At 43.0% G+C, this 27,453-nt stretch overlaps 1 protein-coding gene across 1 annotated transcript in view; it reads left to right on the forward strand.

Moving 5' to 3' along the window:
- CACHD1 (cache domain containing 1) overlaps window positions 1-27,453 on the forward strand; it is a 204,804-nt gene that overhangs the window by 143,506 nt on the left and 33,845 nt on the right. The window contains exons 5-12 of the mRNA XM_059138128.1: window positions 1,834-1,960; window positions 4,798-4,942; window positions 6,062-6,278; window positions 12,548-12,697; window positions 17,322-17,555; window positions 21,391-21,540; window positions 22,311-22,434; window positions 23,655-23,772. Of these exons, the coding sequence (XP_058994111.1) occupies window positions 1,834-1,960; window positions 4,798-4,942; window positions 6,062-6,278; window positions 12,548-12,697; window positions 17,322-17,555; window positions 21,391-21,540; window positions 22,311-22,434; window positions 23,655-23,772 (1,265 nt within the window). The remainder of the gene's footprint in view (window positions 1-1,833; window positions 1,961-4,797; window positions 4,943-6,061; window positions 6,279-12,547; window positions 12,698-17,321; window positions 17,556-21,390; window positions 21,541-22,310; window positions 22,435-23,654; window positions 23,773-27,453) is intronic.

The following is a 27,453-nucleotide window of genomic DNA, read 5'->3' on the forward strand; positions in this document are numbered from 1 at the left end:
GTCATTGAGCTTTACTTCCAAAGGCAGCATTTGCCTGTTTCTTGCAGGCTTGGCAGGGCTGCCTGAAGAGTGGTGCTAACACGACAGCAAGTTTAAGGCTTTGACCCTTAGAGAAAAAGCTGCCTCCATGTTTATGTGCAAATCACATCAGCCAGATGTCTCGGGAGGATGTGGTTGCCCTGGTCCAAGCAATGACCTTGATAAGGTGGCCTGGCCGAGTGGAGTGGGGACCCGTGTCTCGGTCACACATGCTATGTGCTTGACTGCCTTCCTGTCCACTATGAAACCTCAGGGATCCCAGAAAAGTTGGAGCCGGCTTCTGTGTCCATAACTCGGAAATGATGCTTTGTTACTCCTAGGATTTTTGTGAGGATAAAAATAGGCTACTCTTCCTCCGTGTTCATCTGGCAGGGTAGCTGGAAGCAGGAGGCACCGGACATGCTTCAAGTCCCCGTGTGGTATATTTCACCCGGTGTGTTCAGAGGATGAATGCTCATGTCGAACGCCACTGACCAAATCCAGCTTGCCGCTGATGTTTGCAGATCCGCCGTCATTGGCACACCCGCTCACCCACCGATGTCCGGGGCTGCTTTTGCATGGTAGCAGCAGAGTTGGGTGGGTCGAGACAGAGCCCGCATGGCTGGCAAGGCCAGGGTCCTTTCCTGGGCAGCCATGGCAGACATCAGCCGACCTCCGAGCCAGACTCAAGGATGGCCGCGTGGCGTTCAGAGCTTTCTGTACCTTATCAAATGTACCTCACACTTGCCTTTTGCCTTCACTCACACTTCTTCCCCAAATTGCTTTCTGTCCCATTTCCTACTCTGTAAGTCTTCTGGTATATCGGTTATCATAATAAGGCTTGTCTTTTGCTCAGCTGTGTAGATCTTGCAGCATGTAGAGCAGGACACAACACAAAGTGCATGGTTCATAACAGAATACAGGGTGGGAACAGAGTGGAAGGGCATCAGAGAAGGGAGAGGACTCTGCTTGTGGGTGAGGGTAAGACTTCATGGAGGTTTGGGGACAGAATTGCCCCCAGGAGGGTGGCTGCCCCTCCCGCCACAGCTTAGTGGCAGGGATACTGTGTATATGCCAGGGAGGCAATACTGCATGATGATAAGAACCTAGGAACCAGCACAGCTAGGCTGGAATCCCAACTTGGTCATTTACTGATGAAACCTTAGGCAAGTCTCTAAGCTCTCTGAGTGTATTTTCCAAACTCCAAAGTAGGGAATAATCATACGACCTCCGTCCTATGGTTGTTTCATGGGTTAAATGAACAACCACGAAGGAAAGCCTCTGTCCCACTGCTGGCACATTGGAATCATTCCAGGAGCTCTTGCTGAGTGATCGTGGTTCTGCCTTTCAGGTACCATCTATGCTGATTTCCTCATTGTGGAGTGAGCAAGGTCAAGGTCACAGGTCTAGTCCCCCTGGAGACCGGGCCTCCTAACGGCACTGTTCTCCACAACTAGAGAATGTTCTCCAAGCCAGCAAGTGTAAACTGGTCCAGCGGGGACCAGCCTCCTGAAGAGAGAGCTGAGTGCAAATGAATCATTCAGCTGGAAAAAAAAAATATTCCAGGACATAGAGTGTCACCATACAAGGTTAAGAATAATAGCTTCTCTTGACTGAAACATTCATTATATTTTTCTATTCACGGGTATTTTTTTAAGGGACAGAGAGAAAATGTTTAGTGGAAAATTTACAGCCTTCGATCTAGTGGGATTTCTTCGTACTACAAGCAGTTTATGCAGAACAGATGCCGAAGGAGCCGGGCCTGCCTGCACCTGTGGATTTGGTGGTTACGTTTCCTTTCCCCCACTCCTCCAGTTCTTGCAGACAACCTGAAATCCAACCCTGGAATTAAGTGGCAGTATTTCAGCTCGGAAGAAGGGATTTTCACCGTTTTCCCAGCACACAAGTTCCGGTGTAAGGGCAGCTATGAGCATCGTAGTAGGTATGTTGGCTGGCTCAAGTGTTAATTACTGCTTAACAGAGATCTGTATGAACCAGGGGCTCCTTGTTTACACACATGGCCGTGCCTCCAAGCTGTGGTTTCTCAAATGTATTCAGGAACAATTTCACCATCTGGCATATGTGGATGCTAGAAAGGGCAAGTGATAACGCCCAGAGTTTTTCTGTAAGTACCTAACAAGGGACCTACTAAAGAAATTAAATGGTTGGAGACACCCAAGTGGTTTTGAGCTTCAGGCATCTTTGGGGAGACAGGAATGATAATACGGTCTCTTCAGCGCAGCCTGAAAAGACTCCTACACATCTCAGAGTGGACTTAGTGATACCCAGCTTTCCTTTCTGTGATAACGTGCTTGGCTGTCTTTTTGAAATGTGCATGCAGTCTCAGCTATCAGAAGTTTTAAGGTTGCCCAGAACACAGTGGATCAAAGATGATGAACATCCTGCTCTTCTCGCAGAAATAACTAGAGTTTGTACCGCTTAGCCAGAAGGGCAGTAATGGTGAGCTAATTTGTTTGACAAGACTCATCAATTTACAGAACCCCTTAGGCAAAGATACTATACTTCCCTTTTGGATCCTTACAGCTTCCCTTTGCAGTGTCAGGTGTTCGATGCCAGAAAATCTGGAGCTAGTAGATAGAGGGTGTTCATTTTTCGTGCCATTTTTCTGAGGTCCAAAGTAACTATCCCTTTAGTCTCTCTTTATCATTACTTTAAATTACGTCTAAAATTTTCCCCAAGGAAAATACTACTCCTGGCCTTTTCCTAGAAGGACCTTTGTATTGTTGGTATGGTTTCTTTGGTTCCCTCCCTAGACATTCTCTGGTGAAGACTTAAGTGTCTTAAAAACTGGGCCAGAAGCCATGACCTTGGGTCTGGTCCAGGTTATCTCAGGAGAGGCCAAAGACGTCATGAACCGTCTAATTTGCATTTACTTCTAAGAAGACAGATTGGATGGTATGCTGCCATTAACGAATCACCTGTGAGGGAAAGTCCAAAAAGACACGAATCAGCACTCACCTGCACTCGGCAGGTTTCGTGCACACCCACCCTGAACCTGCATTAAACCAACCCTCAGCACGGTCTTCCTTGGCTAAGTGACCCAGGTTCCCCCCCTCCTACATTGATGTTCCCATCTCTTTCCTTGCCCTGAGTGCTTTCCTCAGAGGCCTTTGCCAGTTCTCCACGTCCTTCAAAGTGAGGAATAGGTTTTCAGAGCCCACAAGAGAGAATCGGTGGATACCAGTCATGCTGTAGGGACCGACTCCCAGGCAGTACAGTTTGACAGTGTACTGTGGCAGTGAGAAACACATCCTCTGCTTTCCATTGATGTGGGTTAAGTTGAAAAGGAGATAGGCCTTTTTTTTTTTTTTCTTCCTTAAATTCACCTTGCCTTGAGGACCTAGAAGGTTCAGTATTTGACACGGCTGTCAGTGGTGGGATCGTCAGATTTCATTCTTTCCCGTTCTCTCTTCCACTTCCGTAGCCATCTCTCCTGGATTCTTTCTATTAACATTTCCCTACTGGCTTAATGGCATTGATTGGGGAAAATACAGTGGTACTTCAGTGTTAATGTAGCACTTTTGGCTTGAGAAGAAAAGTGTAAAGTTGGCCAGATTTCGAGAGTTCGGGTTTTTTGTGTTTTGTTTTGTTTTGTTTTGTTTCTGGGTTTGGTTGTTTTGTTTTGTTTTTGTACTTTGTTTTATTCCTTAATTCATGCCTAGGCTTTTTTTGAGTCCACTGGCATCTAACATTTCATAGAAAAATCTCGTGTTTTAGGGGTGTCAGTAAAGGAGAGAATTCTCTTGAGGCTGATTTGCTTTTTTAAGCTCCCCCTAATTTGTTCCAGTTTTAAAACTGTGAAGAGAGACCTCATTAAACCCCTTCTCACAAACCTTCCTGTTCAGCACATGAGCAGAAGGCCGCTTTTCATGGGAGGCATTTCTCCGTTGGACCTTCCCCACCCTCCCTCCACCCCCTTTTCTGAATGTTGGCAAACAAAAACCTGGCAAGAAGAGTGGCTATCACAGGCTTGGACAAATTTGATGGCATGGTTTTAAATGCTCCGATATGGGGCCTTTTGGTGGCTGACCTGCATGAATTGCTTCCGTATAGAAAGGAAAGGGCCCTCTTAAGCAGTCGCCTTTGTCTGGAGAGAGAGAAAGTAAACCTATTCAGAGCTGCTCAGCACGCTTGCAGATTACAGGCCGCCTCCGTTTTAGCAAAGCCCCACTCTGTACGTCTGCAGACCCAGTGCTGGCAAGCAGACCCTCCTCTCCTTCCTGTGCACTCTCTGCAGTCTGAGAGGCCACCAAGTTCTATGTTCTATAGCGAAATATCAGGCAACCTTGAGTGGTATTACCATGCACAGCTTCCAGCTTTGACTTTCAAGTGTGCCGAAAAGGCCAGCCTCCCCAAGGATTTGCTGCCTTTTTTTTTTTTTTTTTAAGATTTTATTTTTTAAGTAATCTCTATACCCAGTGTGGGGCTCAAACCCACAAGCCCCAAGATCAGGAGTCCCATGCTAAAGGATTGGCTTCTTCTAACCTCCTCTGGATTACTTTACTCTTTGGAAGACTGAAGTACCAATCCCTGTGCTATAGATACAAGCTGTTGTCTCAAGGTCGTGTTTTCACCGTGCCAGTGTTCTTTTACCTTGCTGGTTGCTCTCTCCATCCTTGGGCCATCCCTGGAAAAAGAGCTGGCCACCAGATGCCTGAACATTTGTAGTGTTCACAGCTGCATTGGGTTGAGGTCCTTTGACCTAATAGCAGGACTGACCCCAGAGAGCTTCTCCCCCTCCTCCATCCCTCTTTCTAGACCTATCTACGTCTCCACGGTCCGGCCGCAGTCCAAGCACATAGTAGTGATCCTGGACCACGGGGCCTCTGTCACGGACACCCAGCTTCAGATCGCAAAGGACGCTGCCCGGGTCATCCTCAGTGCCATCGACGAGCACGACAAGGTGACCGGTACCCCCAGGGAGCCCCATGGCATGGGCTCTTTCTTGAATGTCTTTTGTGAACTACCTTGTGTTTGATGGCACAATAGTTTTAAATCCATATGTAAAATGACTTTGGGGAAAAGAGAGTGGTTTCATTTTTATTCTAGCATTTGAGGAAGCAGCTGCCCACTCTGGCTCCAAATCTCTTAAAAAAAACAAAAAACAAGAAACAAAAACCACCCCACCAAGCCGAGTCTTGTACTTCCTTCCTGGCTCCTGTGAAGGCTTCCAATTAGCTGTGACTTTCACAGTGGAAATTATGCTGAGGAGAGGGGCAAGGGCATGGGGCCTGGTGGATGGCTGGACTTTATCTCAAGATTTATGAGAGGTGAGGGGTAAGGGAAGGCTTCTCGAGGTTTGCTAATCTCTAGGACACTTCAGAGACAGGTGTGTTTACAGCTAATGATAATCTATTGCCTGTGGAGATTTTCTGCTTCGTCATTTTGACTTTCCCAACTCCTAAGGTTTTACTGACTGATTAGTTGCTTAAATCACACACCCTGTGCCTTTACCCTCACCTCCAGATGGAAAACCAAGATGGTTAGTAGTTGCTAAATTTCTTCTCTGTATGAGATTATGAGATAGTATTCTTTTTTTTTTTAAAGATTTTATTTATTTATTTGACAGACAGATCACAAGTAGGCAGAGAGGCAGGAAGAGAGAGAGCGGAGGAAGCAGGCTCCCTGCTGAGCAGAAAGCCTGAAGTGGGGCTCCATCCCAGGATCCTGGGATCATGACTTGAGCTGAAGGCGGAGGCTTTAACCCACTGAGCCACCCAGGCGCCCCTGAGATAGTTATTCTTAATGTTATGGATACACACCCTGAGATAGTTATTCTTAATGTTATGGATATACACCAAACTGCTAACTTCATCTGGGAACAGAATGACAAGCTCTAGGGCCCCTCCCCCTTACCAGTCCTTAACTAATCCTTTCCAAATCTGATAGATTTATGCCTCTGGGCATTTATTTTTAAACTCTCAGAAACTGTTCGGTAGGCCATCTCAGTCCTTGGGCTCTTCAAGAATATAAGAAAGGCTTCACGTGTTAAGGTAACAAGGTTTCTTTTTCTCTCCTCCAGATCTCCGTGCTGACGGTGGCGGACACAGTCAGGACGTGCTCGCTTGACCAGTGCTATAAGACATTCCTGTCTCCGGCCACCAGTGAGACAAAAAGGAAGATGTCCACCTTCGTTAACGGTGTCAAGTCTCTGGACAGCCCTACCCAGCATGCGGTGGGATTTCAAAAGGCATTTCAGCTAATTCGAAGCACAAACAATAACACAAAGTTTCAAGCGAGTAAGTTGCGCTCTCTCAGAGGACTTCTAGACCAGTAGATAAAGGATGGCAATAGGCATACATTGTAAACTGATCACACAACTCTGCCTAGAGGAATTTTTTTAAATTGACCTGGGATAAAATTTTCATGTGTTGTCATCATGGTCATCCCGTACGAGGAGCTTTTCCAGTCAAAGGTACTCAGCCCACATGATTTCTCCCCTCCCAGAGCCTCTTCTGCCTACCCCTTTATTAGGAACATAGCCCCATTTATTTCCCAAGGGAACTGCCGCATCCTTTTTAATGCAAATTGTCAGCCTTGCCTCCTCATTGACTTGAGAGTGGATGGTCTGCTGGTGCGCATGTGTACAGAACCAGGCTGCAGGATTCTTGCCTTGATCCTTCCTTCTTGTAACCAGCTGTCATTTAGATGAGCATGGCCCTTCAAATGTACAAAGGCCCTCTAATTTAATTTTCATGTATTAAAGAAAATCTGGAATTAGGATGCATGCTAAACTGAAGGAAAGGATATTTGAAATAAGACACTTGCTTTGAAAGTACTGAAAGGAATCTCTGTCATTTTCCGTTTTACATTCGAATATCTATTTGTAGGATTTTTTTTTTTAAATGAATGTATTCTATCAAGGGAAACTTAAAGAATATATTTGCAAGTTCTTCAGTGTGTCTGCATTAAAAGTAAGGCAACACTGATGAATGCAAAGCATAGTGACGGGCACATGGTGAGAGCCCTTGAAAGATGGGAGCTCCTGGAATTATTACAAGTAATGGTGGCAGATGGCGTTTTTGAAGGTATTTGAACATAACAAATTACCACAGATTTAATAGCAGCTTAAAATAATGCACACTTATTACCACACAGACCCTTTCATGAGTCAGGAGTACAGGCATAGCTTGCCTGGCTTTTAGGTAAGGATTTAGGGTTGCATGAGACTGCAGTCTGCACATCACCCAGGTCTTTGGTCTGCTCTGAGGTTTGGAGTCCTCTTCCAAGTTCAGTTATTGGCAGAATTCATTTCCTTGCCACTGTAAGACTCACATGCATTTGTTCCTTCAAAGCCAGCAGGGAGAGCATCCCTTCTTTGAGCTCCTGACTTCAGGGAAGGCTTGGACCCTCTTTTGAAGGGCTCATTTGTTCTCATCAGACCCATCTCCTTTTGAATTAATCAGAGGTCTCTCCCATGGGATTAACTTACTAGAAACCTCAATTATATCTACAAAATCCCTCCATCTTTGCTGTCCATGTAACACAATCACAGGAGTGATACCCATCACCTTTGCCATATCTGTTGGTTAGAAGCAAGTTACAGGTCTTCTCAAGAGGAAAATCTTCTCCAAGGGTATGGGTCATTGGGTTCATCTTAGAATTTTGCCTACCAGCCTTGGCCAGCATCAGCTCTCCACAGACCAGTATTACAGGATGGCTGAGTATCAACTTGTCCACGATTCAAGAAGGCCAAGGGACAAGGTTGACCTCTTGAGTCTTCAAGACAGATTGGCCAGTTGGTCAGTGCCATTTACCTGTCCGCATTCTTCACCAGGAGCGATTTTTCTACTTGATTTCTCAGTCATCCAACTACCTTTTCGAGTTCAAGTCCAATTTTGATTATTATACTCTTCAAATCATGGAGAGAGGTGTTAGACTGGCTATGACCTTGCCAGTGATTGTGAGCCAAGGGAACCCAAAGGAAGTTAATGAGGATCGTTTGGGGGAGCATGGTCAACTAGAGGTGCATACTTCATGGAGAAGGCAACAGCTCTGTGCAGCATGGGATGGCCATGTAGGAGGGCCTGCCCAGCATTGCCAGATCTTCTATTTTAAGAGAAGCCAGAAATCTGGATTTTTATGCGAATCCCCTCAGTTTTCAAATGTTGACATTTGTTTCAGCTTTAAAACTGAGACTGCATTAAACCTCTTACAAACTTTCCTGCCCTATACGTTACAGAAGCCTGCTTTGATGGGAGCCGTTTCTCCGCAGGGTTTTTGTTTTGTTTTGTTTTGTTTTGGGTTTTCTTAATGTTGGCAAACAAAAATAGGGCAAGAAGAGTGACCATCATAGACTTGGACACTTTCTGATGGCACTGTTTTTTAAGTGCTCAGAGGAGTCCTTTTTAAGCCAAGTGTAAAATATTCCTAAATTGTAGCTCAGGGGCCTTCACTTTATTGCTTCTTCTGACAGTTCGGAGAAAAACTCAAATTAGATAAACACAGCAGAAATTAGCATTGTCCATCTTATTAAGGAGAGGTTTGAGGTGCTCTCAAGCAATTTAGCATAGTGGTTAAGTATGTGGGTTTGGGACTTTTCCCAACGTGGGTTCAAATTCCCTACTCTGAAATTTTTCTAAACTTGTGAACCTGTGTTAATTATTTGATCTCTCCAGGCCTGATTTCCTCTTCTGCAAACTGGGGGTGATAATAAGATCCAGGATTCCATCGTAAATATTAAATAAATACTAGCTGTGGTTGTTATGATATTCAGTCTCCTGTAAGACTTGTAGCTCTGGCTAAACTAGAAAGGATAGCTCAAACATCTGAATTGACCTCAAGTCGAGATGGCTGAGGACCACACCAGCCTTGGCCACAGTATAGTGAGGGGTCTGTGTACTCGTCTTGGGAACTTGCACTCTATGTCCTTACTTCTCTTCATTCCCTAGGTAATTACTTAGCATCTGCCTGGTGTACCTGGTGCTATTTTATTTGTTTTGTTTTTTAAGATTTTATTTATTTATTTGTAGAGACACAGCGAGAAAGGGAACACAAGCAGGGGGAGTGAAGGAGGGGGAAACAGGCTTCCCGCAGAGCAGGGAGTCTGATGCAGGGCTTGATCCCAGGACCCTGGGATCATGACCTGAGCTGAAGGCAGACACCCAACCAACTGAGACATACAGGCACCCCTTCTCCCCACCCCCACCCCAGTGCTATTTTAAAGTCATGTGGTGGAGTTATTTTAATAGGTAAGACCTACCCTGTAGGATTGCTGTAAGGATTAGCCTGTGCATGAAGGGGAAGTATCTGCCCTAGGTTAGTAACCTTATGAACAGAAGCTACACATTATAAATTATGGTGGCTTTGTACGAATTTGCTTTGCACTAAGGAAAATAGCTTAAAATTTTACCTAGCACTGACTCATTTTTTAATCCCATGGTAGATCTATAACTGATACCATTGACATATTTGGGTTGCCTGTCCTGGGGGGGTTTGGTTAGTAGATCATTTTAGAATAGAAGGAATAAGATGGCTAGGTAGGAGTAGGGATCTAATGGCATGGAAAGCCCAAATTTCAGTTACTCTTTCCCCTTCGATATTAACCCTAAGACATACTAGTGGCTTAGCCCGGGACTTATCAAATGGAACCTATTGCATTTCCTTCCTGTTACTTGCTATGTCTTAACTCTGCCCCAAGTCCCCCTAACTATTACTCATCCGTAACATCACTAATCACAAGGTGTAGTTCCTCCGAGTGACTAGAGAGAGAACATCCTAATAAGTAAAAAAATAATAACAATAAATCACACCAGATTTGGCAGTTCTGCTATCTAAAAAGGATAGGCAAGGATAGAGTCAGACTGGCCAGAGACCATGAGGATGCCCCTGTAGGGTGCGTGCCTTCTTGTTGGGACAGGAAGAAAAGGTCGCTGGCTGCTGTGGGAGGTTGCTGACTGTCAGCCCTCCGGTTTTCCAGATACGGGCCTGTGCCTCGACACAAACCATCTAGAGGCATGAAGCTAAGTAAGAAAACTCAAAGGTTCTCTTTCAGGTCAGTCTTACAGGTGTCCAGGCACTATCACATGGGGTGCCTTTGCCATGGGGTGACGGTTTATCTCCTATTTATATCAGCCTCGTGGTATATTTATATTCCCCTGACTTCAAAACTAGTAGTTTTGTTTTGTTTCTAGTTGGAAGCTTAAGTAAGATGTTTGGCATGCTAACAGCATAATGTATGGGACAATATTTACATTATTGGGAAAAAATTGACATCCAGCTTAAGATGGATATTTCTAAGCTTATGGATTTTTTTTTTTACATCAGCATTCACTTCTTAATTTCTGATAAATAAATAGTGCAGTTAAATTTACAGTTCAGATTAGAAAATTATTCAAGCATCAGATGGCTTTAAAATTTGTTCATGTATTAAATTAGAGATAGCAACTTAGGTTGTATTTATTTCTTTGATTCAGTTTTATTAATCTCAGTTCAGTTGTCTACAACGTTGATACAACATAAGCTAACTGTTTAGTTTTATAAAGGATGCTTCAAAGTCGAACATGGAAATTTACAAACTGAAGGAAACTCTGTTATTGAATCCTTATCATAGTTAGGATATTTATTAAAAGGGTAACTAACTCTATTCATTATCTGTTACTGGAGAACAAATTTCCCAACACTCACTGGCTTAAAACATTAACCATTTACTGTCTCAGCGTTTATAGGTCTGGAATCTAGGTGCAGCATAGTTGCGTGCTTCTGGCTAAAGGTGTCTCAGGAAATTGCAGTTAAACTGTTAGCAGAGTTGATATGCTCAGAGTTCAACTTGGGAAGGACCAGCTTCCAAGGTCACTCAGGTGGTTGCTGGGGGAACTCAATTCTAAGGGACTTGGTGCCTGGCTTCTAGCTAGGGTGGCTCGAGGCATACTGTCTGGCTTCCTTCGGAGTGTGAGAGCAGGCACACTGCAAGCGCTTGCTTTGTAGCACCTAACCTATTTCTTGACACCCCATCTGCTCTCGTGCATTCTGTTCTCAAGAAGCAAGTCGTGAACTCCAATCCACACTCAGAGGGAGACAGTGACACAGGGCAGTGGCTATCAAGGCGTAGGATCCCTAGGGGACCAGCAGGGAGGTTGCCTACCACAGTAACTGTAAAGCAACCTCCACAGAATGACAGCAATAAGGACCTGAAGAAAGAAGCATATAACATATGAATATTTATTTCTCAATAGAAAGGTAAATGTCCATGTAGGATATATAAAAATAAAATATATAGTAATATGTATAATGTAATATAATATATATGATATATAATAGTATATAGTTAACCAAAGAATCTCTGATTGGAAAGACAATCTGGAATTCCAACTCGCTTCCTTCCCTCCCTCCATTTCAGTAGTCATTCAGCCTCTGCTTTCATATCTCTGGTGGAAGGAAATTTACTACTTGGATTTTGTAGTAAATCCTCTGGAAGGAAGTTCTTCACACGGAGCTAAAGTGACCTTCTCAGTCTCTCTGCTCATGAGCCCAGGTTGGGGAAGTGAATAGCTTCATCTTGAGTCATAGGTGCTACTTCAGAGCAATATGGGGTGGGGGAGGGGAGGCTGAGTGTGTTGAGGCTTCTTTCTCTTTTACTCCATCACCCTTGGATGCTCCAGTTAATCAGTTAGTCCTCACAGCAACCCAACAAAGGTAAGGACTGTCATTATCCCCATTTTGTAGACAACAAAGTATAGGCCTAGAGAGGTTAAGAGATCTGCCCAAAATTACCCAGACACAGCTTGAAAGTAGCAGAGCTGGGATTTCAACACAGGCAACCTGGCTCCCATGTCTGTGTTTTTACTGTTCTTCTGCACTGATGACTTTTGTTTTTGTTTTTGTTTTAAGATTTTATTTATTTGTCAAAGAGAGAGAGAGGGGGCGCCCCCAAGCAGGGGGAGCAGCAGGCAGAGGGAGAAGCAGGCTCCCCATCGAGCAGGAGGCCCGATGCAGGACTCCATCCTAGGAGACCTGAGCTAATGGCAGATGCTTAACTGACTGAGCCACGTGGATGTCCCTACGCTGATGAGTTTTAAAAACAAAAATGTCTCCGGAGCTATTTAGCACAGGGACCCTTCATGTTTTAAGAGCCTGTGGAAGAACCACCATTTTAAAGCCTAGTCATCCCCCAAAATGTTGGCTCCTGATGGAACCTCTCAGTCAGTGAGGAAAGGATAAATCAGGTCCTGAATCCTCTGTTTCGAAAGGCAAGAGAGCACTCCATCTTGGATGGCTAAATTTACCACACCGTGAGTGCCTAAAGGAAATCTTCTTTTATCTGGTAAATTTATTAGGAACATCTCTTCAGCTGACACTGGGTAAATGAGGCCTCATTGCCCACAAAGGCCAGGATGGAAGGGACGCAGAGGCAGGGAGATGAAAGCCCCAGCCTCAAATGGGAAGGAGTCCGAATGCCGGGCCAGGCAGGTCCTCAAGGCCGGAAAGTCCAAAGGAAATGAAAAGGAAACGGAACTGCTGCCTTCAGCCGGAATCCAACGTAACATTCAATTTGTATGTTTTTGTTTAGATACAGACATGGTCATAATTTACCTGTCAGCTGGCATTACATCAAAGGACTCCTCGGAGGAAGATAAAAAGGCGACGCTCCGTGTCATCAATGAAGAAAATAGCTTTCTAAACAACTCTGTAATGATTCTCACCTATGCCCTCATGAATGGTAGGTAGTGTTTGGAGATTTTTCTTTCAGATGAAAGTTCTCTCTAAGTGCATGCTGCTTTCAGAAAAAAATGAAAAGGAACCCTAACAGCGCGTGCTTTGAAGAAGGGTGTACGAAGAGAGGCCACCAAGCTGTTTCCTGCCCAAGCCTTTCTCTCCCTGACGTTCGTATTCAGGGCATGTGTAGGTTGTCTCTCTTCATCTCTCTGTCCAGCCAGCTGCTCATTTCTAAACCTTCTCCGGTGAAGTGGGCTTGCAGAGGATTCTGTACTGCTCCATTTTTTTTTTCCCCCATCAGTTCTTCATATTCTTGGATTTTGATACTACGTGGAGGTTATTAACTGAACTCATTGATTTAAGCTTCAGGAAGCCAAAGTACTGACCTAGATTCTTCTGTATACCCAAGCCAGTGAATATCACATTTCTCTGCAGAATCACCACCTGAAGCCTCTTCTGCTGCTTTCTCCCCCTCAGCTTCCTTAACTGTATAATGGAGATAAGAATTACCTACCTGACAGGGCTTTCACGAAGACTGGCCCCAATGTGCAGGAAACACCCAGGGTAGTGGGCATCACTCTCTAGGTACTCCTGAAGGCTGATTTTGTTGCTTTTAAATCAGTTTGTGAAAGGGTTTAGTAAATTGGCAAAGCTGAGGAAGTACTCGGTTTTTTCCCTTCTGCTCTCCAACATGTTGTCCAGTCTGACTGTGGGTCCAGTGTTCTAGCTTTTCTGCCCTGTCCTGTCTCTTCACCTCTAATGCATATCACTCTTCCTCTAGAGTGTCTCCTTCAGACCCCTGAGCCTCAATGCTCAGGATGACCATATTCTCTTGTTTTTAAGCAGTCATGTCTTGACCCAGGAGCTCTTCCCATCAATGGTCTTTTATTTGTCTCATGCAGACCTAAGTGGCTAGAGAGACAGTGGTTCTCATTTTAATGAGCTAAGGATTACTTGGATTACTTATTTTATTACTTTTTATTTTATTTATTTATTTATTACTTTTTTTTTGTTTTAAGATTTTATTTATTTATTTGACAGAGAGAGATCACAAGTAGGCAGAGAGGCAGGCAGAGAGAGAGGAAGGGAAGCAGGCTCCCTGCTGAGCAGAGAGCCCGATGCGGGACTCGATCCCAGCACCCTGAGATCATGACCTGAGCCGAAGGCAGCGGCTTAACCCACTGAGCCACCCAGGCGCCCAATTTATTACTTATTTTGGATTACTCATTTTAATGAACTAAGGATTACTTGGATGACTTGGATTACTTTTTTTTTATTTTTTTAAGATTTTATCTATTTATTTGACAGAGATCACAAGCAGGCAGAGCAACGGGTAGAGAGAGAGGAGAAAGCAGGCTCCCTGCTGAGGGAGTGGGACATGGGGCTCAATCACAGGACCCTGAGACCATGACCCAAGTCGAAGGCAGAGGCTTTACCCACTGAACCACCCAGGTATCCCTGGAGATTATTTTTTAAATGCAGACTCCCAGGCAGTACCATTGGATTTTTATTCAGACCTGCTTAGGCGAAGTCCAGGAATCTCTGGTTCAGCATGATTCTCTTCCCAGGTGTTTTGTGGGCTCTCGGTGGGAGACCTCAGGTGAAGTTCTAGAGCTTCTGAGTTCCAGTCTCTATCAATGAGCTGTGTGACTTATGGTGAGTTACGGAGTCTCTTGAGGCTTCAGTTCTGTTTGTAAAAAAGAAAATCATAAAACATACCTAGAGTTGCCACGATACTAAATAAACGAGATGGAACGTGTTAAAGGTTCCTGACCCCAGACCTGCTCAAGAACAGGTCCTCCCAGCCGATCAAAGGAGTGAATTAAAGTGTGCGTGATTTCCTGTCTCGGTATACCTCAAAGGCAGAGCTGCTACTCTCTCGCTCTGGTCCAGGACCAGCTCTCTCTTCAGTATGTCAGGATTCCCTGTCCCCCAGAGCGTTCCTGCTTCTGTTAAGCATGTCATCCCTGATACTGAGTGACGGGCTCAAATGCTTTTCTCCTTCTCCCTCCGCTTTACACGCCTGAGCTTCCGAGACATGAACCGTGTCTTCGTTCTCTTTGTGTTCTGAACATGGAACCCCAGGGCTGAGCAAGGATGGTCTCTTTACCAGGGGCTCATACCTTGCAGCGTTACCCCCTGGGTGCCATTTACACCTTTTCCCTGTGGTTTAGCTTCTTTGGCTTGGGAAGGAGGAGACAGGAAGGGAAGAAAAATAAAGTTGGTCAAGCAAGTCTACAGTGTGTAACATAAGAGTGCACTGAGGTCCTGTCCTCCAGAAGCTGGTGACTCCTTGAAAAAGATAGACAAGGCGGATGAATTGAGAGCAATAGTCCAGGTAAAGAAAACATGAAAGGAAGTGATCCCTTATTTTCCAAATTTAGATTTGAAGGTCTGCCCCCACTGATACTGAGTAAAGAAGCTTCCCCACTGTCAGCCATCTCTCCAGTGGCCCTGAATCTTCATCCTAGAGAATCTTGTGTACCTGCTAAGCCCCTGATAATTCCAGTCTTTTAAAACTTCCGGTTCCTTCCCTCTGACCACCCTTATCTCTCTTTTCCCTTTAATCTAGCTAGACACAACATCCTCACTGCTGGTTTCCCTCTCCAGATGCTTTCTTTGAGCATTGTTCATTAAGGTTGACACATTCTTACTCTGTCAGTCAGGCTTCAGATAGGGAGGCAGAGCCGCTGTGAGAATTTTCATGTCATGAATCTATTACCAGAATTAGAGTGTCCACAACTGAGGAGAAAACGGGAAGAGTAAAGATCCAGAAAGAGGAGTCAACAAGCCAGCATTTAGTAACCAGCTGTGGTGTGGGTGAATGAGTTGGAGTTTATGGGGATGTCTGAAAGTAGGAACATTAAAGACCCCATAGGAGGTCTGCATAAGAAGTTCGTTGGCTCTTCGTGGCTGCCATACCCCTGTGGACTCTCACTGGAACATCTGCGATGAGCCTAGGGTTGCCCTTGTGGAGCAAGGCAGCCAGCAGCTGAGAAAAGGAACTGAATGCCCATTGGGGAAGGGTAAGACAAACTGGAACATTCTGGTCCCTTCGAGTCTGTTTCACCTCTCAAATCTGTAGTAGTTCCATTTTGACCACCTTTAAACTAAACGGAGAGGGAAAAGGTTCTGGGAGATGGAGTCTCCGGAATGATGGTGCTGGTGATAGAACCATCTACCATACTTACCGTCGGCCGTCCCACTGTCACCTTGGCCATTCCTGTCATGAAGTCGTACATAAAATATGCAAGCTTTGATAACCCTCCATCCCATGCCGTGCTTCTTTGCCTCATTAGTTGTTCCCATTTGTTACTTGTCTTTTACATTTGAGAGAGTCAAAAAGTACATGACAAAGAAAGGGAAAGTGTTCAGCACTTTGAGTTGTCTCCTTTTATCATCCACTTCTGTGCCTTTCAAAAGGGCGTAAGGCCCAGGATCCATCATCATGCCTTTTGTTTTTGGTGTGTCTGTGTGTGTGTTTTTGTTTTTGTTTTTGTTTTTTAACTCTGGAATGTACCACTCCTCTCCTCTCCTTTTAACTCTGGAATCTCCCACTCCTCTTAGCATCATTGTTCCTGCAAAATCCAAGTTATCTAAATACAGTATGTTAAGAAGGAAATTAAATCCATTAGGTCCACGTATGACTTTAGAAATGGACTTCCAAGGCTAGAAGTATACACACTCCTTAGTTAGAAATGATAGAATCAAATAGGGTGGGTGAACCAGGAACTCTTCAGTTTTGTTTTGTTTTGTTTTGTTTTGTTTCAAGACTATATAGTTGAAGAACATGAGGCAGAACCTATTTAAAACTCATTGGTAAAATCTCAGTAGTGACTGAAATCATTTGAATTTGTTTACAATGGCACCCATATGGGATCAGTTACTAATCCTTTTGACTGTGTTCCAACAATAGCAAACCGAAATTTTTGAAAAGGTTTATTAAATTTATTTTTATGCTATAGATTACAGATGTTGTAGAACAATACATCCCAGTATGCTTAAATCTTTTACAAAGTTTTTAAAACCCCCTAAACGTAGAAAATACACATTAAATAAATCAAATCCAGTACTGTCCTAACAGTATCAAGCATGAAAGCATTTGTAATTAAAATGAGCTTAAAGACACAGGGTTTGGAGGCATCACTAAATGCAATACATAATTCTTCCATTTAGTTCCATGCGACTTTGGCAAGTGTTTAATAGGCGAAGAGGTAAGAAATGGAATGATAAACCTCTATCCTTTAAAACTCTTACAACTTCATCTACTTTAAATGCAGATTTCTTAATCACTACCTTTGCTTTCAAATATTAAAGGCAGAAAAATTAAACTTTTAAGGGGAAAGCATATCATGGCCAAATGGGGCTTCTTTATTTTTAACGCGTGTGGTTTTCATCATTGCCTTTTGAAGAATCCCTTTGCCCTCTTGATTGTTTGAGGAAAGACTCTGCCTCATGCTTTGTTCCTCAGCAAAATCTGGTAGCTGTTTCCTGGGTCCAGGTTGACTCTGCAAGACCCCTTTGGCATTGCAAGATTTCCGTGCCCTTATTAAACCTAACTGGCCTGGTTATTGTGTAGACATGTACCATTTTGGTTTACACTGTCTACCTTTGGCTTTCCATTTCAGATGGGGTGACTGGCTTGAAAGAGCTGGCTTTTCTGAGAGATCTAGCTGAACAGAACTCAGGGAAGTACGGTGTGCTGGATCGGACAGCCTTGCCTGTGATTAAGGGAAGCATGATGGTGCTGAACCAACTGAGTAACCTGGAGACCACAGTTGGCAGGTTCTATACCAACCTTCCCAACCGGATGATCGATGAAGCCGTCTTTAGCCTTCCCTTCTCTGATGAGATGGGAGATGGTGAGTCTGGGGAAAACTTCCTATTCAAGTAAGGGGGAAAGAAATGGACATGAGTCCATCAAGGCAAGAACTTCTAAATGGTGTTCAACACTTGGCCTGTGAGTGTTAGAAGGTCTGAACAAGCAAGGGGAACAGTGTCCCTCCCTACCGCCCGCAACCCTCCACCCCTGGTCTCTGGTCAGATGGTGGCACAGCCCTCTGCCATCCATCCGTTAGGACTGTATTTTAGAACAGAAACCCCCAGCCCAATTTTTTCCACATTGCCTTAGCCTCGGTCAACATAATGGGTTTGCTTGCTGTGAGGGCTTACTGAGGAGTCCCCAGAATCCAAAAGCTGTTGAACTGGAACAAAAGAGTGACTTTGCAGAGCAGACAGTAGATCTCAGAAGCGATTAAGATTCAGCCTGAAAGCTAAAGCAGCATGGTGTGGTCGGACAGTACAGATTTGACGTAAGAGGTTTTCAAGCCCCACTCAACCCCTTAAATTGTTGTCCTTGATCATTCATTGAATCTCATTCATTCATTCCCGTTTGGTCACCTGTTCAAAATGTAGTCATGTTTTTCGTATAATATATCTTTCAGGTTATTAGGACAAGTGACTCATAATACGATGCTGGGGAAAGTGTTTTAACCTTCACATGATTATCTTTCCTGATCTATGAAATGGGAAGGCCATTCCCGTCAAGGCAGTCATGAAGAGAACATGCCTGAATGTACGTGAAGCACCTAGAGTAGCGGCCGGCCTGTATGCTCAGGAAAAGTACAGCCACCTTCATGCCCTCCTCATCATCTTGTTTATCCCTTCCCAACATGCTTCCCTTTCTTCTCTGACAAGATGAAAAGGAAGGTGCTGACTAGCCAGATAGACACCATTACCACATGGGATCCTGTTTTTATGTCCCAATAACTAGGAACTTTCACAAAGACAGATATCCTGAGCAAACTTACGTGTAAAAAGTAACAGGCCTAAAGAGTAGGTTTTCTAGAAATTAGGTAAGCATTTTTTTTTCCCCCCATAAGGAAGAAATATGGTAACCTCTGATACATGTCTGGTTTTTTATCCTTCCAAATTCTGGCAGAGCCCACAGACAGGGATAGGATAGAAACTCCCACGTACAGATAAAGTTATTTCCTTTCATAGGGAAAGGTCAAGCTTGAAATGCAAGTGACCTTTTATGCATCTAGCCCACGGTATTGAGTGCCAGCCAAGCCTTGTGTCAGGCAGTGATGGGTAAGGCACACATCCCACCCTCAGCAAGCGTGGAAGTCTGATAAGAGAAAGACGGATCAATGAATCATGTTAATATTGTGTCAGAGGAACAAAGGCAGATGTGGAAACCAAATCCTGTACAAGCTTCGGGGGCTTATGCAGTCAAATCCTGTTACTATTTGTGATATCAGGTAGAGTAGGACCTTTTCTAAAATTCACCTCTGCCACCCCGAGAGTCACAATAAAAGCTTTCAGTTAAATTGTGGGCAAATCTTTGGTTCCTCGTTGGCTGGTGCTTCCCAAAAAATAGGCCTATCCTTAGGGCCTGTTTTCTGAATCCTCTGCAGTGTATTTCAGTGACTGCTTTCCTGGTCTGTCCCAAACCCCTACTAGAATGTGCCTTTCATGTTGGTCTTCTCAGTTCCCGCAATAGGTGGACGGCATCTCCTCTAACTCCCCAGCATGGGCGTCCTGAGCCTGGGGAACCCCATGTTTGCATGGCTCTCGTTCAGAACCCCCACAGATGAAAGTATTGGTAACTGGACGTACTTCTTTCAACAAGTAAATTTGTGTGCTTTGGGTTAAAGTAGAGAGGGCATTTAGGGATTTCATTAAGTGTAGCAAGAGCTTAGCATACTTTATTTGCCACAGTGGAATGAAGAGTCTTCCGTCCAAATTGATAATTGAGAAATAAGATTGTGGGGGTTTTTTTCAGGCTTGTTCTCAACATAGCCAAAGAAATCTGAAGTGAGCGTATGGTCTCAGAGTCTTTCTGTTGTATTTCACTGCCTTATGAAAACAGCTTTAATCTTAGACACAAGTCCAGGGGAGCATGGCATGTAGGTCATGACCTCTGTCTGTGTGCCAGCCCTCGAGCATTCCTCCCATCATTTATAACCCATTTGTCCAGGGATACCTGAGCAAAAACCTCCTTAAGGTACATGTTTGAAACCTTGTGTTGACTGCCTGAAGAATACATTTGAAATTATAATAGAGAGCATACAGCTTTTCTTATTTCCTGTTTCACTGATTTTATAACTGACAGAAAACATGGCATTCATTTTAGGTGTACAACATCATGATACATATATATTGTGACGTGATCACCACAGTAAGCTTAGTTAACATTCATCACCTCACATAGTTAAAAAAAAAAAATTTTTTTTTGTCATGAGAACTTTTTAAGAACTCTTAGCCACTTTCAAATAAATGATACAGTGTTTTGAACTATAGTCCCCACGCTGTATCTTACATCCCCAAAACTTAAAACTGGGTATAACTTCTCACAGTTTTTCAGTGTTGTACGCACTTCTTCCTGCCCAGTGGTACGTTTCACTGGCCTTTGCAACCCCAGCACGTTCAGTAATACTTTGAGTGGACCTCACATGAGTTTCTCTGTGGAAGTCTGTGCTTTGCAGGGATCTTCAAGTATCCCTGTCCCTTTCCTGGGAGTTGATAGAAGAACGGCTTTCTGATACGCCACTAGGGTGTGAACCTGCCGTTGAGAGCAGGAAAATACAAGTGTAAAATGGAGAGGAACCAGCCTTCTTTTTATTTCTGGTTTTATGTAGTACCATAGGATTGTGGCACTGCTGGGGGTGCTAGAGTTCTTTTTGTCTTTGACCCATGAAGGGAGTATTCAGAGAGGCAGCTCCCCTTATCTCAGGAGGAGAGCCCAGTGGTCCGGACGCACAGGGCCACGCACTGACCCCACTGCTCACGCTCTCTCCTCTTGTACGTTTTCTTTGCCTTTGCTTTTCCCTGCCCTGATTATCTTACTGTTTTTGTATGGTCTGTGAGCTGAGAATGCCATTTATATTTCCAAAGCCTTTTTTTTCTTTTTTCTTTTTTTTTTTTTAAAGTATGTGCAACTGAAACTGGCAAGGAAGCCTAAAGTATCTACTGTCTAGACCTTTAGGTAAAAGTGGAGGACCTTACAACCCACGTGACTCAAAATACAGTGTTTTGGAAACTTAGTGTCTCCTCGAGCTGCTTGGAGTTGTAATCAGTCAGATCTTACTAGATTCTCTACCTTCCCAGGTTTTTTCACTTCATCTTGTCTTCTGGTGGATTATATTAGTGGAATAATCTCTTTTTGTCTATCTGCCCCCTAAAAATCAGTAAAGCAGTTTCCACTGTGTCCCCTAAGCAGATGTGGAAACCTGGGCTCCACAGAGTTATGCCCATGTTTTATTCACAGTACATAAAGGGGCACAGTGAGGCTAGAACCCAAGTTTTCAGTGTCCTTGTCCTATGGCCTTTTCACCTTCTGTTGAGTCTTCCCCAGCTGAGGGAACAGAATCCTGAAGTAAGTACTGCTGGTGTTTTGCACGGATCTGGAATGTCATGTCCTCTTAGGTGAAGAAATAGTGGAAAATGTCTAAGTTGTTTCCAAGATTAACTGGGGTATCCGAACCCCACAAAAGACTCCCCTTGCCCCGCAGACTTGTTCACATAATGCTGTCTGCAGAGGCAGGGGTTGGCTCCTGGATCACACAGGTCACCTCTTCCAAGCAGAACTGAGATGGCCGATCATAGCCTTCATGACTCACTAGAGCACAGCTCCAGCCTTTGTCCAGCGCCTTCTCTGCTATCCTTCCAATTGTTTTGTTTTTTAACCCATAGGTTTGATAATGACTGTAAGTAAACCCTGTTATTTTGGAAACCTACTTCTGGGAATCGTAGGCGTGGACGTGAACTTGGCTTACATCCTTGAAGACGTTACGTATTACCAAGATTCTTTGGCTTCCTATACTTTTCTCATAGATGACAAAGGTAATCTGCTAACAATCATGGGAAAGAATGACCTTTTTTGTAACCTGAAGAAAATAATCTGTAGATATTCTGATACTAACAAAGTTAGGAAGATTAGAATATTTATAGAAAATTACTGTGACTAGAACTGCTCCTGTGTAGTGGAAACCATAAAGATGGCAGAATGAATCTAAACATGAGGCATTTGTTTCTAGGGGCACGTGGGTGGCTCAGTCCGTTCAACATTCGATTCTTGATTTTGGCTCAGGTGGTGATCTCAGGGTTCTGAGATGGAGCTCCACATAGGCAGGGAGCATGTTTAAGATTCTGTCTCTCTAAAAAACAAACCAAACAAAACGTCTTTGTTTCTATTTTGTGCTAAGGAGTAGGTAACAGTTATTTCAACATCAAGAAATTAGTCTTGAGGATTGAATGACACATAATATGATCCTTTGGAGTTTATTTTTCTATACTATTATCTTTATATTCACTGGCATTAGGTTTATGTAATCGATTAGAACATTTTTATAAAACAAAACCCAATGACCAGTACCTCCAGGATATTCTTGATTAGACAGTTGTTCCATGATTTAAGGCATCTTTCTACACTTCAAGAGTTTTACACAAGAACACATAAAACAAGTTCCATTTTTATTGGATGGGTGAGTTACTTCCTGAGATGTTGCATACAGAGTATCCCGCATTTCAAATGTATGATGGGCACTTATAATAGTATCTGTACTTCCTACAGCATGTTTCCCATAGCATGTGTTTTTGTTCTCTTATTTCAGGGTATACACTTATGCACCCATCTCTTACCAGGCCATATTTACTATCAGAACCCCCACTTCATACTGACATCATTCATTATGAAAATATCCCAAAATTTGAGTTGGTTCGGCAAAATATCCTAAGGTAAGGAAAACGTGAAAGTTGTAGTATTTTGGGTTTTTTCCTGAAAAAAAATAAGAACTTTTGAGGTAAAATATGAGTTTTTATTATATGATATAAAAGAAGTATATGAATTAGGGGCTCCTGGGTGGTTCAGTTGTTAAGCATCTGCCTTCAGCTCGGGTCACGATCCCAGGGTCCTGGGATCCAGCCCCACATCAGGCTCAGTGCTCACGAGGAAGCCTGCTTCTCCCTCTCCCACTCCCCCTGCTCGTGTTCCCTCTCTCACCTCTCTCTCTCTCTGTCAAATAAATAAATAAAATCTTTTTTAAAAAGTATATAGGGGTGCATGGTTGGCTCAGTGAGCTAAAGCCTCTGCCTTCAGCTCAGGTCATGATCCCGGGGTCCTGGGATCGAGCCCCACATCCAGCTCTCTGCTCAGCGGGGAGCCTGCTTCCTCCTCCCTATCTCTGCCTGCCTCTCTGCCTACTTGTGATCTCTCTGTCAAATGAATGGATAAAATCTTAAAAAAAGTATGTTAATTAATGTTATTAAAAGTATACTCAGTAAATTTTTCATAGAAACAGTAGCTAAAATTTTATTTACTTTGTATAACAACAGGAATGGTCTCTTAAAACTATTACTTAGGGAAAATGTCTTGTAAATCAGATTCTATGTTCACATTGCCATTAATTGTAAAATCAGATATATATTACCTCATTTAAGAAAAACTCCAGTTATACTAAATTGAAAAATGTTGGCAAAATAAAAGGTTAAGTTGAGGACCAGCTTTCCAGTGTGCCAAAAAATAGCTTGGCAAAATAGTGTCCATTCCACGTTGACAGCACAATCATATACAGCGTTTTCTTTTGAAACAAAAAACAGATTGGATTTTTTCCAACCGTGATACATTATTTTGGCAGATGGTAACCTATAGAGAAACGGGTCTTTGTGCTCATTGGTTATAAATTAATGACAGCGATTCCAGAGAAGTTTGTCTCTGGAAAGAATTAGAATTTGGTGGGGGGGGGGGGGCAGGGGAAGAGAGCAGGAATACTTTAGTGCTGAGCCGACATCATGCTTTTACAAAATTTAAAATTTCACATTATTTCTTTCAAAAGTGATGAGCTTCATTGCTTTTCAAAATCAGGAGGTGGTCATTGACTCACAGCTTCTTCCTTGCCTTTAATTAAGTGCTTAATTTTATCTTTTGCCTGAAGTATTTCATTCTGTTGCCAATGCAGCCTCCCTCTGGGTAGTCAGATCATCGCAGTCCCTGTGAACTCATCCCTGTCTTGGCATATAAACAAGCTGCGAGCCACTGGAAAGGAGGCCTACAATGTGAGCTATGCCTGGAAGATGGTGAGTTGCGGGACACCTCGCCTGAGGAGCCAGGGAGTGCATTGCTATCTGTGCGAGAATTCCGGGCCACTTGGGTCTGATCACGTTGCTAATCAGTGTTCAAGTGATAGGGAAAAGGACGATGCCCTGGAATGTTATTTTTCCTATTTTGTGGGTAAAACCAATCATGGTTCATGTGTCATAATTAAACTGTGTAAAAGGATACCAAGGAAAAAGTAAACTTTACCTTTCCCTGTCTCTTACCCTTGACCATTCCCCAGAAGCTGCCATTTCTATCACTTTCCAGAACATTCTGTGTTCCTACACAGGCAGCTCTAGTTGGGCTTGTGCATGCACGTTTACTGGCTGGGTTGTGTGGCACTGCACTGATGGACCAAACTTCTCTGAATAGTCCTCCTATCAATATACCTTTAGATTATATCCAATGACGTGATCTTTTGTTGTGGTGGTGGTGGTGGTGGTTTTTGTTTTTTGTTTCTTATTTTGTTTTTTTATCATTTTACACTCAGATTGTGGCAGTTAGCGGTTGAAAGGGAAATATGAAAGCATAAATGCCCTCTTTTGACATTATCCAAGGCAAAGAAACTTTCCGATTAGAATCTGGATTATTCATATTCACCACCAGCAGATGGACAGTTAAGTGACCGTCTGTGGCCCCACTTCTTTGGTGTCCTTTAATGAGTCTCTTTCAGATAGCAGGTGTCGAGGAGTCGAGGTTCAAGCCCACGCTGCCAACATTATTCATGTTACTGCCCTTCACACCCTCTTCCCCGCTAAAAAGAAATGCTGTTACGGGACCCATCATACTGTAATTGGCCAAAAGCAGAGCAGACTGATTGTTTGATCATCAGTTTTAATCGCTAAATTTAAAACGCAGTCATATTAGAGGTTCTCTTCCTTGGCCATATCTGGTGTTTAACCCATGGATTCCAAGTGGATCTATCTAGTCATCCCTTGAAGAGTGACTTACTGACCATTCCCAGTGAGCTACGAAGGATAAGGAGGAATGATACTTTCTCTGTCCCCAGAGAGCGTCCAGTCCAGTGGTGGATACGGACAGATCACTCAATCCAGTGTGTCTGGCCAAAAATGACAGGAATTCGAAGAAACCAGCATGCCTGTAGATAGGATTCTCCTCCGACCTTATTCCATTCTTTTTTTTCTTCTTCTTCTTCTTGTTTCCTTTCTTAAAGCATTATAGCAACATTGATTTCTACAAGGGAAATAAGCAAACAAAATAATAAATGAAATCTCTTGAGAAATTCATAATCTACAAGCCTGATTCTACTGATCTTTTTAATTGTTTGGTATCACAGATCTGAAAGTGGTCACTCTATTTTGAAACTCGTTCCGTTCATTTTCAGGATTTTTTTTTTTAAAGAAGATTGCTTCATCTACCCTTCTTTTTATACATTTTAACATAAAGATGAATTAATTTTCGTATCAGAAGGGTTAAGCCACACCCCCAAAATATTTCATTGAAAAATACTTTTATATTTGAAATTGGAGGTTGTTTACCTCTAGTATGTTCTGATTAAAAGCAACTCAGTTGCATCCCAAGAAAATATCTCCCTTAAGGATAGGGCACCTGGCTGACTCAGTTGGTGGATGGAGCATGCAACTCTTGATCTCGGGGTTGTGAGTTTGAGCCCCGTGTGTGGAGAGTGCTTAAAAATAAAATCCTCAAGAAAATAAAGAGAAAGAAGGAGATAGGAACACTTTTAAGAACTTTTTTGCACAGTGAATAAACCTAGTATTAACATTTTGGAAAGAAGTATTATCTTAAGATTTTCATCAGTGGTCTTGATAAATTCTGGCCATTCTGTGTAGCCAAATGGATATGATCATGTAGTTAGCCTTCTCAGAGCTCCAAAGTTGTCAAGAATATCACTACTAAGTGAAAAATTAAAGAGGTAATAAACAATGAGGTAGAAGTTACAGAGAGGCTTGCCTGGTTACCCAGCAAATATGAACACACAATTTTAAGTTCTTTTTTGTTACTTTTAGAAGTGGGGAAGCAGATACTCCTCTTGTCTCCAGGAATAAAATGGATTCTTCTACTAAATGTAATTCAAGTAGATTTAGCTTATGTTGAGAATGATTATTTAAACTGCTTAGCGTCCATAGATACAGCAGATACTGATGGATTATTTCACTGAATTAATCTAAATAGAATGTGAGAGATTATGTTGGCAGCATTAAGAGATTACTACTCTGTCACTGTGCAGCCCAAGTCCATCTTTGAGCGTTTGAGGAGGCTGCACGCTGACAAAGAAGAAAGCATTGACTTCAGAAGGTATTACCGTGTTCCTGTGTGACACAGGCAGGGCTCACTTCAAAACATGAATCCCAAGGGCCATCAGTGGGGGAAAAAAAAAAAAAAACACTCCCCAATCATGGAGAGCCCTTCTAGAAATATTCTGGTTCCTTAATGCAAAGACTTTTTTTTTTTTTTCCCAACTAATAACATGATAAAAAGACCTGTATTGAAATCCGTTTTCCTTTCCAGTGAGGAACTGTTTCTGAAGTATTGCTTTCAGATGCTTAGGGGACCTTTTAATTTTTCTTCTACAGAATAGACCCTATTCTACAATTATATTCTGGTCACTCTGGCAAAGTTTTTTTCTCTTGGTTCCTAGGAACAAAGGCATTGGCTATGTGAGATGGGGAGAGGGGAAATCGTAAGTGCCACTACAGGATGCTGGCATTTTCTAATGGAGGGGAAGGCAGGTGGGGAAAAAGAACTAAATTTGCTAATCTAACTGAATATCCTTGGCAGCAGTCCTTGAAAGCAATCCCACAGAGATGCAAATTTCTCCTGTGTTGAAAAAGATTCTGCAACTATCTTCATAAATCCTAAATTACACTTAACTCTAACCTGCCTACTTAAAAATTTCCCCTTGATCATGAAGTAAATCCTTTGGGCTGCTTTAGTTCTCACTGTCCTTTAGTTTTAAGTTAGCTAGTTACCACACTTTCCCTTCATTGATCTACCATCTCTTAAGCAGAATCTGCCTATCTCCTTATATAATGGACTTACAGAAGTTTGGCTGTGTTGTATTTCTTTTCTCTTCTTTTTTTTTTTTTAAGATTTTATTTATTTATTTGTCAGAGAAAGAGAACACAAGCAGGGAGAGCGGCAGGCAGAGGGAGAAGCAGGCTCCCGGCAGCCCAGTGCTAGACTCGATCCCAGGACTCTAGGGTCAGGACTGAGCTGAAGGTGGATGTTTAAACTGACTGAGCCACTCAGGTGTCCCTGCTATCTTGTATTTTTAATTTAAGGATCTAGAATTATGTAGGTTGCCTTGTTTTTTGTTGTTTTGTTTTGTTTTAATTCTTTGGTGGACACTCTTCCCCATAAGTTCGTTTAAGCATCTGTTTCAAAGAGCAAAGTGAACTTGGAAGTACTCCTGTTTGTACATATGAGTTTAATAAATTAGGCTAAGCTATAGCATGTTTGCCTACTGTGGTCTGAAATGACAAGGCAGGCAGGCTTTGTGAAGGAGCCATGGGATTCATATTTTTCATGAGTCTGAGATCCTGTTCATCTCCAACCAGGAAGGGAGAAAGCGTTAGTCAGGAATACATGAATAAACCAGATTCTGTATGAGCTGCATGTGTATATTCATAATTGGCTTTCAAAACAGTCAGTTCTCGGAATACTCATTGCAAAAACCAACT

This window comes from Mustela lutreola, chromosome 10, assembly GCF_030435805.1.
Source record: "Mustela lutreola isolate mMusLut2 chromosome 10, mMusLut2.pri, whole genome shotgun sequence".
Classification (NCBI taxonomy): domain Eukaryota; kingdom Metazoa; phylum Chordata; class Mammalia; order Carnivora; family Mustelidae; genus Mustela; species Mustela lutreola.